At 42.5% G+C, this 12,571-nt stretch overlaps 2 protein-coding genes across 3 annotated transcripts; one reads left to right on the top strand and one right to left on the bottom strand.

Annotated features, from left to right (window-relative positions):
* On the top strand, positions 1–8,923 carry LOC113156803. 2 transcript variants are annotated; one of them, XM_026352142.1, is made up of 3 exons: positions 1–195; positions 273–370; positions 1,711–8,923. In XM_026352142.1, exon 3 carries the CDS (start codon positions 1,839–1,841, stop codon positions 8,148–8,150), a length of 6,312 nt encoding a protein of 2,103 aa, XP_026207927.1. In that variant the 5' UTR covers positions 1–195; positions 273–370; positions 1,711–1,838; the 3' UTR covers positions 8,151–8,923. The 2 variants fall into 2 exon arrangements, with proteins under 2 accessions (XP_026207927.1, XP_026207926.1); XM_026352141.1 differs by having other exon boundaries at positions 270–370.
* A 914-nt stretch (positions 8,924–9,837) lies between these two features.
* Positions 9,838–11,866, bottom strand: LOC113156764 (bone morphogenetic protein 2-like). Its single transcript, XM_026352065.1, has 5 exons — positions 11,554–11,866; positions 11,127–11,266; positions 10,834–10,950; positions 10,416–10,605; positions 9,838–10,253 (listed from the first exon to the last, which is right to left on the bottom strand). Exons 1-5 carry the CDS (start codon positions 11,864–11,866, stop codon positions 9,838–9,840), a joined length of 1,176 nt encoding a protein of 391 aa, XP_026207850.1.
* Between the last annotated feature and the right edge of the window lie 705 nt (positions 11,867–12,571).

The raw sequence follows: 12,571 nt of genomic DNA, 5'->3' as shown, positions 1-12,571 counted from the left end.
TCATCCTGGTGGCCTGCCTTGCCCTGCCACTCGACACCCACTGGTTATTCCCATGTGAGTTAGCAGCGTCCTGTGTTGCTGCTCAGTTTGGCCACGCCGACTTTTGTGTCTATTTTGGTGTCCTCTGAAGTTGCTATCAGGAACCCAGCCGCATCAGTGCATGTGAACACGGACTTAAGGACTTGACTCACTCTGGTGAGTTTAAGTTGTTTCTATAGCAGAAGAAAATGTGTTTACCACAAATGACACTAACTACAATGTATTCTCAGCAGGTGGTACCGATCTGGATTCTTGGATCATTGAGAATTTGTGTTTGCTACCTGAGTCTCGATTGGACCCTTGCACTCAGCATGAAAGACCCATCACCGAGGTGAGGAAGCAGTGTGACTGTACAGATTCTTACAACAACCTCAAAGAGACAACAAACAGAATATAAAATTGTTAACGTTGAAACGTTTGGCAGTTTAGCTAAACGTTAATATTTGAAAATAGGAAACAGAAGCCCTTCTGTATATCTGAATTTCATCGATATAAAATCATTACATATACAAATGTTGATTCCTATAAATCAATGAGGAAGATTCCACCTTTATACAGAGTAGTTTGCTGGGCTACCTCATTCCTCTAGTATAAATACCCAAGCAGATGCAGGGAAAGTACCGTGGTTGCTAAATGATCTCCGGTTATGAAATGAGTCTGGAAGACTGTTGGCGACCAAAGTCTCCTGGAAAGCCAAAGCATTCTGTAAGTTAGGCTCAAGATACAGTAAAGTCACTGGGTCCTAGGAGTTTTCATGCTTGTTCACTTGTAAGGTTTGAATGATAATAACAGCATGTACATATTTGACTACTTTTTGCCTAGTTTTTATACAAACCACCCTCAACCATGATCACGACACTCACAAAACTCTATTACCATTTGTTTTGATGTTCTGATAAAATCAAACACACCACTGACTCCTGAAATGTTTGTGCTTATATTTGTCTCAATCAATATCATCTGCTTATAAGGAGAGTCATGTTGTGTGAATAGTTCAAGAGCTGAGTTATTTGCCTGTGCCTGTGCTCCGAGGTCAGGGCATATAAATGGGTTAATGAGCTATTCTAAGACCTCACCCACATAGCTACAGTAGAGCAGCTGCACTATGGCTGAATTGATGATTTATTGCATTTCCTTTGACTGTTGTGTAAACTTGCTGGCACAAAAATTGTTCTACAGCTTTGTAGAGTAATTGTCTGTATGCGGTCCTAACCCCCAAAAATGTCCTATTTGAGTAAGATATGATGCCAATGTGAAATGTGGGTTTTACCTTTGAAATAAATGCACAAAAAATTAGGAAATGTAGATTTTTTTCTAATGTTTTATCTATAAATGGAGTAGGAGTTCACCAAGAGTTTGCTTGGTGCTCACAGTATAACCCACAATACAGTGTTAAAAATAGCCAAGCACATGGTATGAAGTGTTTGTCTGCTGCCTGCATAGTGACAGTATATGGCAGGAGCTGTGACATGTTGTGTACATAAAGGTTATCAGTTCAACTACCAAGTTCAAAACCATTTATAGCAATCACGTCAAATCAACTTAAGTATTTGTGCAGTTCTCACATTTAACTGCACAAATGCTGAAATGTTTGTTCAACTAAGCAGAATAATTTAAAAGGACAACCTTTGAACACTGACCCTAACTTTACACATTTTCATTTGTTTTTAGGAAGTTTAAATATCCCATTACTTCACTGATGTCAACTTGAGCTGGAATAAAATCGAAGGATTGACAGAGCTGCAACAACTCTAAATTCTTGTGGTGATGCACAGAAAACAAAGACCCTTGCTGACATCATGAGCTGCGTGGAAAAGCGAAACATGAGCCATCGGGTGGGGAGCATGCTCCACCATCGCTTCCCCAATGGCTTCACTGACATGTTTATGGACGAAACAGATCGGGAAGTCAGCACTCTCACTGACAGAGCCTTCCGAAGTCTTTGTGTTGGAGATGACGCAGTTTACAATGACGAGTTTTTGTATGGATACTCGCCTTTCAGTTGCCACAAACCTTTGGTGGGGGAACCTCTTAAAAAGATTCATCACAAAGAATCTAAAAAGCGAGGGCAAAACAAAAATGACAAAAAAAATGCTCAGTCATGGAAACAGCAGCAACACAAGAATCTATCTCAAATGTCATCGTTCCTCAAGGCACTGAGTGCCACAGAGGAAAGCTGTGAGAGGCTGTTAATCAAAAATGGAGGTATGACAGACTCTAATGGAGAGTCGTGGGATAAGTCAGCACTTCGCAGTATCCAGAAAGAGCTATCGGAATTCTCCAATTATCATACCAATCTTACAGATGAACATTGCAAGAACCATCAGCTACAACACTCTGGTAACGGTTCATCAAGCAAAACAGGCAAAGATGTTGCCCTGCCCTCAGGGAAATCTTCAAAAACAAAAAATGGGAAGTCCACTGTCAAATTAAGGAAACTTAACATCAAAAACCTTTTCCTCCACAGTGAGTTTAGCCCTTTCCAAACATGGAAAGATTTTAACCAGTTTCCCTTTGGCCAACAGGAGACCTCCATTCTCCCCATAGATAATATCCCCAAGTGGTACGACTTGCCGTTTTACAAGGAGTTGACAGAGGCACACAGAAAAGACACTCTGCGTATAGAGGAGGTGCAGTCATGCCACAAAGCAGAAGTTGAGCCCCCTCCTCCCACTGAACCTAAACCTATCCCTCCCCCTCCTCCCCCAAAGGCCCTGCCAAAGCTCTCAGCCGCTGAAAAGAGGTGCTCATCAGATGGAGTGGATGGGAGTGCTGCCCCCTGGAGACGCAACAGGTCCAGAGCAAAAAGTGCTGTTCAAGTCAATCAGCCTGGGATACCAAGGCAGGACAATTACTCAGAGACAGTGGATGAAAGTCTTTTGTTGGTTAAAAGGGAAGCTAAATTTGTCGAGGTAAAAGCAATTGAGGAAGTCAGCTCCTTGGCATCTACTCCATTTAGCATCTGTCAGCTAATGACTCCTGTCATTCCATCGAGACAACCAACAGAAACATCAGAAATCCTCCTGCCCTCTGCCCTTGACCTTCCTTTGAGACCGCACTCTGAGGCCAAGGTGATACCTGAACCTCCAGTCAGGCGGGACAACTACAAATCACTCGCCTCTAGCATCCTCTTCAACCTCAAAGATAACAGGAAAAGAGTGAAGAGTCGTTACAGCCCGCCTAAATTCAAAACTTTAGAGTTGCCAGAGAGTGGCAGCCAATCTCCACAGTCGGATTATCTCAAAAATCCACAAACTGGTTCTGAGGGCAATGCTTCAGGGTTAAGCACTCCTGCCAATTTTAAAGGACAGACTTTCAGTCCTATCATGGAACCTACCAACACCCCAACTGTTGGTCTTCCAAAACTTGATGGGGACAGGCCTTTGTCAGATGATTATTTGTTATCAAATCTACTGCAATCTAAAAGGGAGGCTACAGGTAGCAGTGGTTTGGGTGAGGAGAATCCTATTTCCTCGTTCATTCACTCAAAAAAGAACAAGAGCCCCATGGCTAAAAAGCAAAATTACCCCTCCCTTAATTTGTACAAGAAAACCAGCCACGTTGACAGTGATATGAAAAATCTTCAAGTCCCCCTGAGGACCAAAGCTCCTGAACACATAGATCAACCGACTGAGACAAATGAACTTTCACCACGCAAGCTGAACAAAGAATTCTCTCCGAAAGCACTGCCAACAAACACAGAGCTTTCACCAAATACTTTAAATGTCAACAAAGATCTTCCACCCTTAGTTTCACCCCATGCAATTGAGAATGAAAGGTTGTCATCGACTACATCAGTAGGGAAAAGACCCCCAGATATACCAGAAAAATCAAAACAGCTGGTGAAACACAAAACAGAAAACGACCATGCAACACAGCCTAGTTGTAGGGGAAAAGATACTAGTGGCCAAACCATGATGACAATGGATGTGATCAGAGCAGCAAGAGAAGCAATTAATGCAGCAAAAAGTAAAGCTCTGGGTACTGGTCAGACAGAGATCATCAAGAAACCCATTTCAGACGTAGAAGAGAAAATACATGAGGTTGAAATGTTTGGCAGTAGGAGGGAGAGTTTCGTACCAGAAAACAATAATAATTTATCTCATGAATCAACACCAGTTGGCAAAAATAGTAATGTCAAGAAAGAGCCTCCACCAGTTCCAAAGAGAAATTTTGCTAAATCTGATCTTCATCGGCCAACACCTGATCTTGACAGTCGCAATAAAGTTGATTTAGTGGATGCAAAACTAGAGCTACCACCAAAAGAAAATGAATCTGTCCCGAAACAAGGAAGGCTCAAACATGTATTCTCAACCAAACAGAACAACTACATAAAACATCAGCGATATGCAGTGGGAGATGAGGAGCACATAGAGGACTATTTGGAAGGTGATCTGAATGTCAAGACGAGAAAAGAAACGGATGAGGAGATTATGTCAGTACAAGAAGTAAGAGACAGTGAGAATTTAATTCACGATTTACATGCTCTGAAAGAGCTGGAGAGAGCCAGGCTCGGTGATCAAATGCTTGAGAACGCAATTAATAAACTAGGGGTTATTAACATAGATGAAGAGGCAAGGGCTAAGAATGACTTGATCTCAAGAGAGCTTCGTAATATAAAGAAGGGCATGCTATCTATGAGAGGGAACACACTGGCTAAGAGAGAACTGTTTGCGAAGAAAGAGAGGGAGCAGAGAAAACAGGAGGCTTACGCAAAGATAGACAATAATGTCATTGTAAACAAAGCACTTATAAATGATAACTACGACAAAGCTAAAATGGCACTTGAAGAGATTATCTCAGAGAGGCAAAAAAGAAAAAATAAATTAACAGAACAGAATGCAAATCCAATATTTGAGGAAAATGCTAGTGATGAAATGTACATAACATCGGTACAGCAAGGTAAAAAAGCTCTGACAACTTCTATGATAGAGGGTACAGAAAAACAAAACAGCAGCACTTTTGCACTAAAAGAGAAGGACTTGAAAGAGAGGTTAGATGATCTGAGAGACCACAATAACATGAGACAGATCTTAGCACAAACTGAACCTAGAACTGCTGAGAGTCACAGATGGGGTGAGATGATAGCTTTACCAGGCATGAACACCATTGGCAGTGAGCTAAATGCACTTAAAGCCAAAACTAAAGCCAAGCATGTTAATGACCAACTAACTGATACGCTTGCTTACGAATTAGAGGAGGTGAATTTGAAACATCTAGCAAGACAGGTGTCTGAAGAGAGTAGAGAAAATCTGGAAATTGACATCGAGGGCAAAAGGTTAGATGCTCCTCCTGTTCCTCCTAGGAACAAAAAAGGAGGCAATAGGGCAGATGGGAGCATTACTACGGAGACAGACATGTGGCAAGAATCAGTAGATGAGGAGGTGTTCGACAAAGATGAACCCTATGAAAATGGTGAGGAATGCTTAAAAGAGATGAGTGGGACAGACTCAGGAAAACAAGAGTGTAACCTACCCACAAAACAGCCTCGTCAAAGTGAGAACACCTCTGCTAAAGAAATGCACGATGTGGTAAATAATGCAAGTTTAAAATCCATTACTGGAACCAGTGCATTTACACGTGAACCCCTTTTACCTTTACACTCCCAACCTGAAATTAGACCGTACCTATCACCACAATTCAGAGATAATAAAGAGACAAATGCGTTACAGACAGAGTTCAATCCTAGAAAAGAAGCCGTATTTGAAAACATCAACAACAAGGCACAGGAGTCATGCAAACTAAAACAAAAGGCCCGTTCGAAATCAGAGTACTTAAAAACACCAGATTATAGTGTTACTAAAAATCTATCAGCAGAAGATCAACCAGAGAAAATACAGAGATCCAGTGAGGACGTAAATGTGAATACAGATGCTGTCGGTGATATCTCCAGTAATATATTATCACCATTACTACAGGTTAATGGTGTTAGTGTCAATCAGAGTCCACCTGATCAAGCCAGCGTGTCCTCAAAATCTTCTTACTTCTCTGTGGAGAGTGCACTACACAGAAATACAGAGGCCGAGTCAAATGTTTACCACTCACTGGAGAACCTTATTGGAGAAATGGAGGAGGTCAGTGAGGGAATGCGGAACGTTTCAAGAAACACGAAACAGGAATCAGACAGGACTGAAGTGGAATATTATTCTTTAAGTGATCATGAAAGTGAGCCAGAGGTTGTTAAGCGACCGGTAACATCCTACCAAAAAGAGGGAGAAGTACTGTACCATGAGGGCAAAGAAAGTGAAACAGCAATGACTGACCAAAGCTTAACTCAAGATGAAAATAAAGAGGCACCAATGTCGCCCTCTAACATGTTCTCACCCACTTTGGGCATCCCTGCCTTATTTAAAGTCAAGGACAACACTTTCAGCAATAAGACAAGGAAGACAGTACAACCTTGGACACCGAGAGCATGTTGGAGTGATTCAGAGAGGGGAGAGGAAGAGTTACATCCAGTAAAGGAAAATCCACAGCTCCCACTGGCCAACGAAGCTACCACCAGCTGTAGAACCGTAGATCCAGTAGAAATCTTCAAACCCAAAGAGGTCTTATCAAATCAGTCACCGCCCCTGTTGTTGTCTCCTTTGAATCTACACAATGAAAACCCAAATAAACCACAAGATGGGCAGTTCCTTACTGTCCCCCAGGAGGAAGACAGATTTTCTGGTGTGAGTCCCTCATCTGAAGGTGTGGAGAGCTTGACCACAAGCACAGCTGACACAGCTGATGAGATGGGAATGAAAGCAGGAATGGTGGTAGAGCGTGATGCGCCTAAGGTTCCCAGTGAACGTTCAGGATCCACCTGCAGTGCTACTGAAAGCCAAACAGGGCTGTCCAAACCACCAGCTGTCTTACCCAAATCCGAAAAGGCAGTTCTTAAGGCCATTAAATTGGCTAATAGAAGAATGAAGAAGGAGGAGGCCCAGAAGTCATCCCACAAGTCGTCTCAAAGCAGCACCAAACACAGAGCAGACAGACACAAAGGAGACAAATCTGAGAACAAAAGTAGCACCTGCAGTAGAAGTAACCGGAGCAGCGAGAGAAAACACAGAGAAAAAGTGGAAGAGGGTCACCATCAGAGTGAACAATACCATGATAAAACCAACAATGATGGAAGTAAACAAGTACAATGTGAGAGAGGAGGCATCAGTAATAAAAAGCAGGACTGTCACAGAACAGAAATGAGTCCCAAGACCTGCAGACAGAGCCAGAGAAGCAATAATCAAATCCCACAAGTGCAACCCAGCATTGCAACAGAAAGGCAGGGCCGCAGCAGCGACAGACGCATTCGACATAAGCTGGATCAAAGACATTACAGCTGCGACAGGGTCATCAGCAATGTACCTGTATATAAAGCTCATGTTGGTGAAAGACCCATGTCGGACCGACCATTTCAACGATCACAAAGCATCGACAGGTACTTAGGAGACAAAACCGAACACAGACTCAGTGCCGACGTGTCAGTCAACGAGAAGCTTGATCCAAGGACGCAGCACATCGAGAAGTCCATCAATAACGAGCTTCCGCAAAGAGGCCGGGCCAGAGACAAGGCGAGCAGAGAAAACCCACTGAGAAGGAGTCACAGCATTGATGCCTATAGCGCTGAAGTACCTCATCCTACAGCCCTGTCCCGCCAGTCAAGCCAAACCAGCCAGTTTTCTCGTCAGTCCAGCATTGAGCACACGATATCCATCCCTATGACCCAACGTAAACTCCTACAGGATCCGGACTCGGGGCAGTACTTCTTTGTAGACATGCCCGTACAGGTCAAGACGAAAACCTTCTTTGATCCTGAGACAGGGAGTTATGTGCAGCTGCCAGTCCAGCCACCAGAAGGTGCTCTTCCTCACGCCTCACCCATGGAAGTTTTGACCCCACCAATGGTTGTATACCACGGCTTTGTCCCGGTACCTCTCTCACCCTTAGCAAGGAAGACTACCATCCAAGCCCCTCATCTGGAGCCAGAGGAGTTTGAGCAGAGACACCTTGAAAGGTCAAGGCAAGCACACTGTGCTGAGGGACACCCATATTTAGAGCCTATCTACAGTCAGCATGAACATGTGTTAGGGGAGTTTCTTGGCACTGATGAACTGGACTGTCCAAGCTGATAGGCTGTGACGTTTAAAAGGAAAAGATGCAGATCTTTTATTCTTCTTTTGCTTTACTTGCCCTCAACTTTCTTGAGACAGACACTGCAGGCTTCGTGAAGCTTATTGGGCCTCTGTTGTGTTTTTAAAGAAGGACGAGCTTCACCTGAGATTTGGAATTTGTGGATGAATGATCGCTGTTGCTGAATGCAGCTGTTTGAATGCGGGTTTACGGATTCGTGTAAGATAATGTGCAATTTTTAAGACAGATCAGGGACATGGATAATCCATGTACATAATGTATTTACATGTAAACAGAGAGGATACGCTGTGATGTAAATGAGAAATATTTATTGTAAATGCTGAGTTTGTTACGTTTAACTACTTGTAGTATTTATTTTGGCTCTCCACTACTTTTCAGTTTTAATACCTACAACGTTTGTTGCTTTGGTATTTCTTTTTCAACTAGACCATTTGCAGTCACTTAAATCAAAATGAGAGATACCTGAAACAAGTACAGTTCATTAAAATGTATTTTTAATTTGTAATCTATTTCACCTAACTAAATTCTAAAATATGTTGCATGCAAAAGTTGAAATTGCAGTTACGCCCGTTGAATATGTTTGATAATAAGTATTTACCGACTAAAAGCTTGTACTGGTATTTTTGCAATTCATGTTTTTTAAGAAGCAGTGGACATAAAGGAGAATGAGTTTGCTGCATTGGCATTTTTCTAAACTAGAATAAAGCAGGGCTGTATTTTGTCTGTGATCCATTCCAATAAAAAAACAACTGTTGTTACAGATGTCACTGTATTGGTTTTGTTCATGTTTCACTGCACATGTTCACTGGCACTATGTGTTCTGTTGTCCACCACAACATTAACACCATCAGTTGGAATTCATGTTGTGACCTGATCTGTGTATATGCTGCCACCTGGCGGTCAATTCATGTAAGGACAGGAATGATCAAGATGACTGTCACTGTGTGACTGTCTTTTATTTACTTCTTAACACCTCTATACATCAAAAGAGAAGTTAATAATGCATGAAAGGGTACGTTTCATGCTGTTTATAAGTAGGACAGATTGTTAAATTCAAAATAATTATTTCAATAATTAGTCAATAATTCATTTAAGAGAAAGTTCATCTGCAGCAACTAAATGTTGTGCACATGTTTTGTGTATTGTGTTGGGCATTTTTTCACCACATTCATTATTTGAACACAACATACTGAAAAATAATAAATACTTGCTTCAAGGAATTATAAGAAACCCCACATACTGAAATTCTCTTTCAGAGAAAAAATAGTTAATATTTAAAACTTTATTGAACATACGTTGGCTCACAGCGTGCACAAAGTCATTCATCTACTCAGTAGATCATGACGTGGGATCCCGAGTGAAATAAGTTACAGTTCAACTTCAACTTAAACATAAATGACCTCCACTCCCAACTTGCAGCAAGTAGTGCAAAACAAATCCACGATTAAGACCAAAACTATTTTTTGGCTACATTTTTTTTGGTGAATCCTAGACAAAGGATTGCAGTTTAATAGCTGAGGAACAGTTGTTTTATTTCTCAAAATAATACAATATTTAAACATATGCACAAAAATACAGTGGTTTCTTTCTATCAATTCAAGCAAGTGATCATCTCCACATCCCTCATTGTCCCAGTGTTAAAGAATGCAGGAGATGCACAGGCAGTCAGTGACAGCCGCAGCTTAGTGCCACCATGTCGTCATACTGCTTCAAAACCACGTTTTCCTCATCGTCAAAATATAACAAACTGATGGACTGGAGTTTGTCAGGTACGCAGCAGGGGGCTCCCACTTCGTCGCTTGACAGCTTCAGTGCGTGCATGATGGAGCGCACCGTCGCGTGATTGGTTGCTCTGAGGTTCCCCCCCAGTGGAAACGGGCAGGAGCCTTTGCAGTGATAGGCATTGTACCCTCGGGGGGAGATGATCCAGCCCGACCAGCCAATCTCCTCGAAGTCAACGAAGAGTGGCACCCGCTGACAGGACTGGGTGTGGCTGTGAGGCGAGATACCTGGAGAAGCACGTCGCCTCCTGCTGCCGTGGTCCTGGGGCTCAGGTGCTGCAGCTGCAGGCTGAGCTTGTCCTGTGGAAAAAGGAACATCACACTGGGTTAGCAGAGTAATGAAACAAAGAGAAAATACAGTACACATAGATGACATGATGATAACACATTTTAACAATAGACATGAAACATGAAACTTATATTTAGATTGCAGATTTGTTGGTACCGCAATCACCATCTTACCCAGGTAGGACTGGTTGGAGGCTCCCGTCCCTCCATCATCTGAGAATATGACTAGATAGGAGTTTGTGTCTGTCAGCTCTCTGCTCTGCTGAGGCGAGGACATCGCTGACTCCATCCAGTTACCTGAAGGGAGTGTGGTCACCACCAGGATGCCATTGTTCTCCTGACTGTTTTGAATCCACTTGGACACCTGCAATCCAAATCATAGTTAAGCTGATTGAACAAACGGAACATAGTGAACTAAATGTGTAACTGGTTAGCCTGCAGTATTTGTAACTACACAGACGAAGTTGTACATGTTTCACACTGTTTCAAAATTAAACTGAAGTCTCATCCCAGTTTCTAGAAAATCTAATGGGAGCAGTCTGAAAAACGTCCTCATTCAAAGTGAAGCAGAAAAACAACAAAACAAACTTACCGTTTGAGTGACATTGAAGATTTCCCAGCCCTGTGTGTATAGAGGCACCAGTCTGGAGGTGATGAGGTTTCCTCTCCATGGCTTAACTCGGCTGTCCTGCACCTCATACAGGTCCATCTGAACAGTCAAGATATATAATGGTCAGTTCACTAAACCGTGTCCATTAAAACTGCTAAAGACACTTAAAACTAACTGGGATACTGGACACCAGTGCCTGTTTGCTCCGGAAATTCCAGTTTGAACAGTAATTGAAAGATTTCACTAAAAACTATTTAAATAAGAAAATATTTTACCTTATAGAAATGAGGTCCGTGTGATTTTCCGAGGTAAAAGTTCTGTTTCTTTCTGAACCAGCGAAACTCAGCTTTGATCATTCTCTCTTCTCTGCCGAAAGATGACAGGTTGAAGAAGTGAAACCTTTCTCCAGCATGACCTACAGGCGGGAAGACAGCACACAAACATTATTAGTGAACCTTTAGAACAATAATTTGTTCATAAAATGTTTTTCCAAGTCTTTTGAATTCCCAGTTTCACAGACCCATCGCTGCGCGTAATTGTGCGCAATTCCAAGCTTGGATAACTTTTACGCATTCAACTCCGAATTGTTTCCAGTAAATATTTCACAACTGCTATCTTGCAAAAGGCTTAAGTTAAATTATATAAATATTTTTTTATAAAATACACTCTCATAATACACTGTATCTCGTGCGTTTTGCTCACCTTTGTCCTCGAAGCTCCGCACTGTGTTTCCATCCAGAATCTCCTTCTGGCTTTTAGGTGTCCCGTCAGAAACTGACACCGCGTTAAAAAGATCCAACATGAACTGAGGCGCCTTCTTGTGAGGAGACACCGCCGGACCTCGGGGTAAATCCTTCACGTGAAACAGCGCGTTCAGCTTCTCGCTCACTGTCTTCGTCACATCCAAACCCTCCCGCCGCCCCGCGGTGCCCCTGTCCTGCGGGATGGCGAGCAGGCTGACGCACCTCAGCTGGAGAGCGAGGGCGAGGAAGAGGCGCAGAGCTCCCGACGTCATTATAGCTGCGAGTGGACTGAGCTCTCCACCCGTCGAGCGGTGGAGTGATAAGGGCGACCCCGGTGCCTTTGATGACGGATTTTCAGCTAACACTGGGAGATGATTGGGCCGTGATTGATGATGGCAGAAAAAAAAACACAAAGGAAAGGTGAAAATGACCCGAGAGTCACCTGTAAAGATTAAGATAAATAAATGACTAATTTCCCTTAGTGGTGTGTCCACGTTACTGTAGGTTTGGGGGTGTTTGGCTTTAGTTTCCCAACATTTAAATAAACATACACGTTTGTAAAGGAGTACAATGTTTTATTATCAGTTTGCAATTTAAAGCTGATAGTCTGCCTCGATATGACAGAAATATCAATGGAAACCACGAAAGAATGACCATATAACTCTTAGACCACATCAAAATATAAATATTACAGAATATCAATGGCCGAAATAAAAAAGAAAAGAAGAAATTGTGGTAGAAAGTTAATTAATTCATCAATTAAGTGTTGTATGTACATATGGAGCAACAGTATGTGTTTCTGTTGCCGCTGCACTGCACTTGGTTTCCAGTTTGCCAACCAGTTCAACTTATCCCATTAGGATGTTTTGTCGCCCTCGCTCCACTTTGCGTTTCTGGGTCTGTTATCAGCATGAGGCCAGTTGCAAGAGAGCAAACGAACAGACGAGGCGTGACGCAAATGAAGCGCGTTTTCAAAA

This window comes from Anabas testudineus, chromosome 19 (genome assembly GCF_900324465.2).
Source record: "Anabas testudineus chromosome 19, fAnaTes1.2, whole genome shotgun sequence".
NCBI lineage: Eukaryota > Metazoa > Chordata > Actinopteri > Anabantiformes > Anabantidae > Anabas > Anabas testudineus.
Note: the sequence above shows the minus strand (reverse complement) of the source record. Positions and strands in the feature narration are given on the sequence as shown.

Excerpts from the sequence above, each read along its gene's own strand:
- LOC113156803 (XM_026352142.1), top strand. The coding sequence starts at position 1,839 with ATGAGCTGCGTGGAAAAGCGAAACATGAGCCATCGGGTGGGGAGCATG.
- LOC113156764 (XM_026352065.1), bottom strand. The coding sequence starts at position 11,866 with ATGACGTCGGGAGCTCTGCGCCTCTTCCTCGCCCTCGCTCTCCAGCTG. Across the intron at positions 11,267-11,553 it reads GCGGAGCTTCGAGGACAAAG|GTCATGCTGGAGAAAGGTTT; the intron begins GTGAGCAAAACG and ends TCCCGCCTGTAG. Across the intron at positions 10,606-10,833 it reads TCTTCAATGTCACTCAAACG|GTGTCCAAGTGGATTCAAAA; the intron begins GTAAGTTTGTTT and ends TTTGGATTGCAG.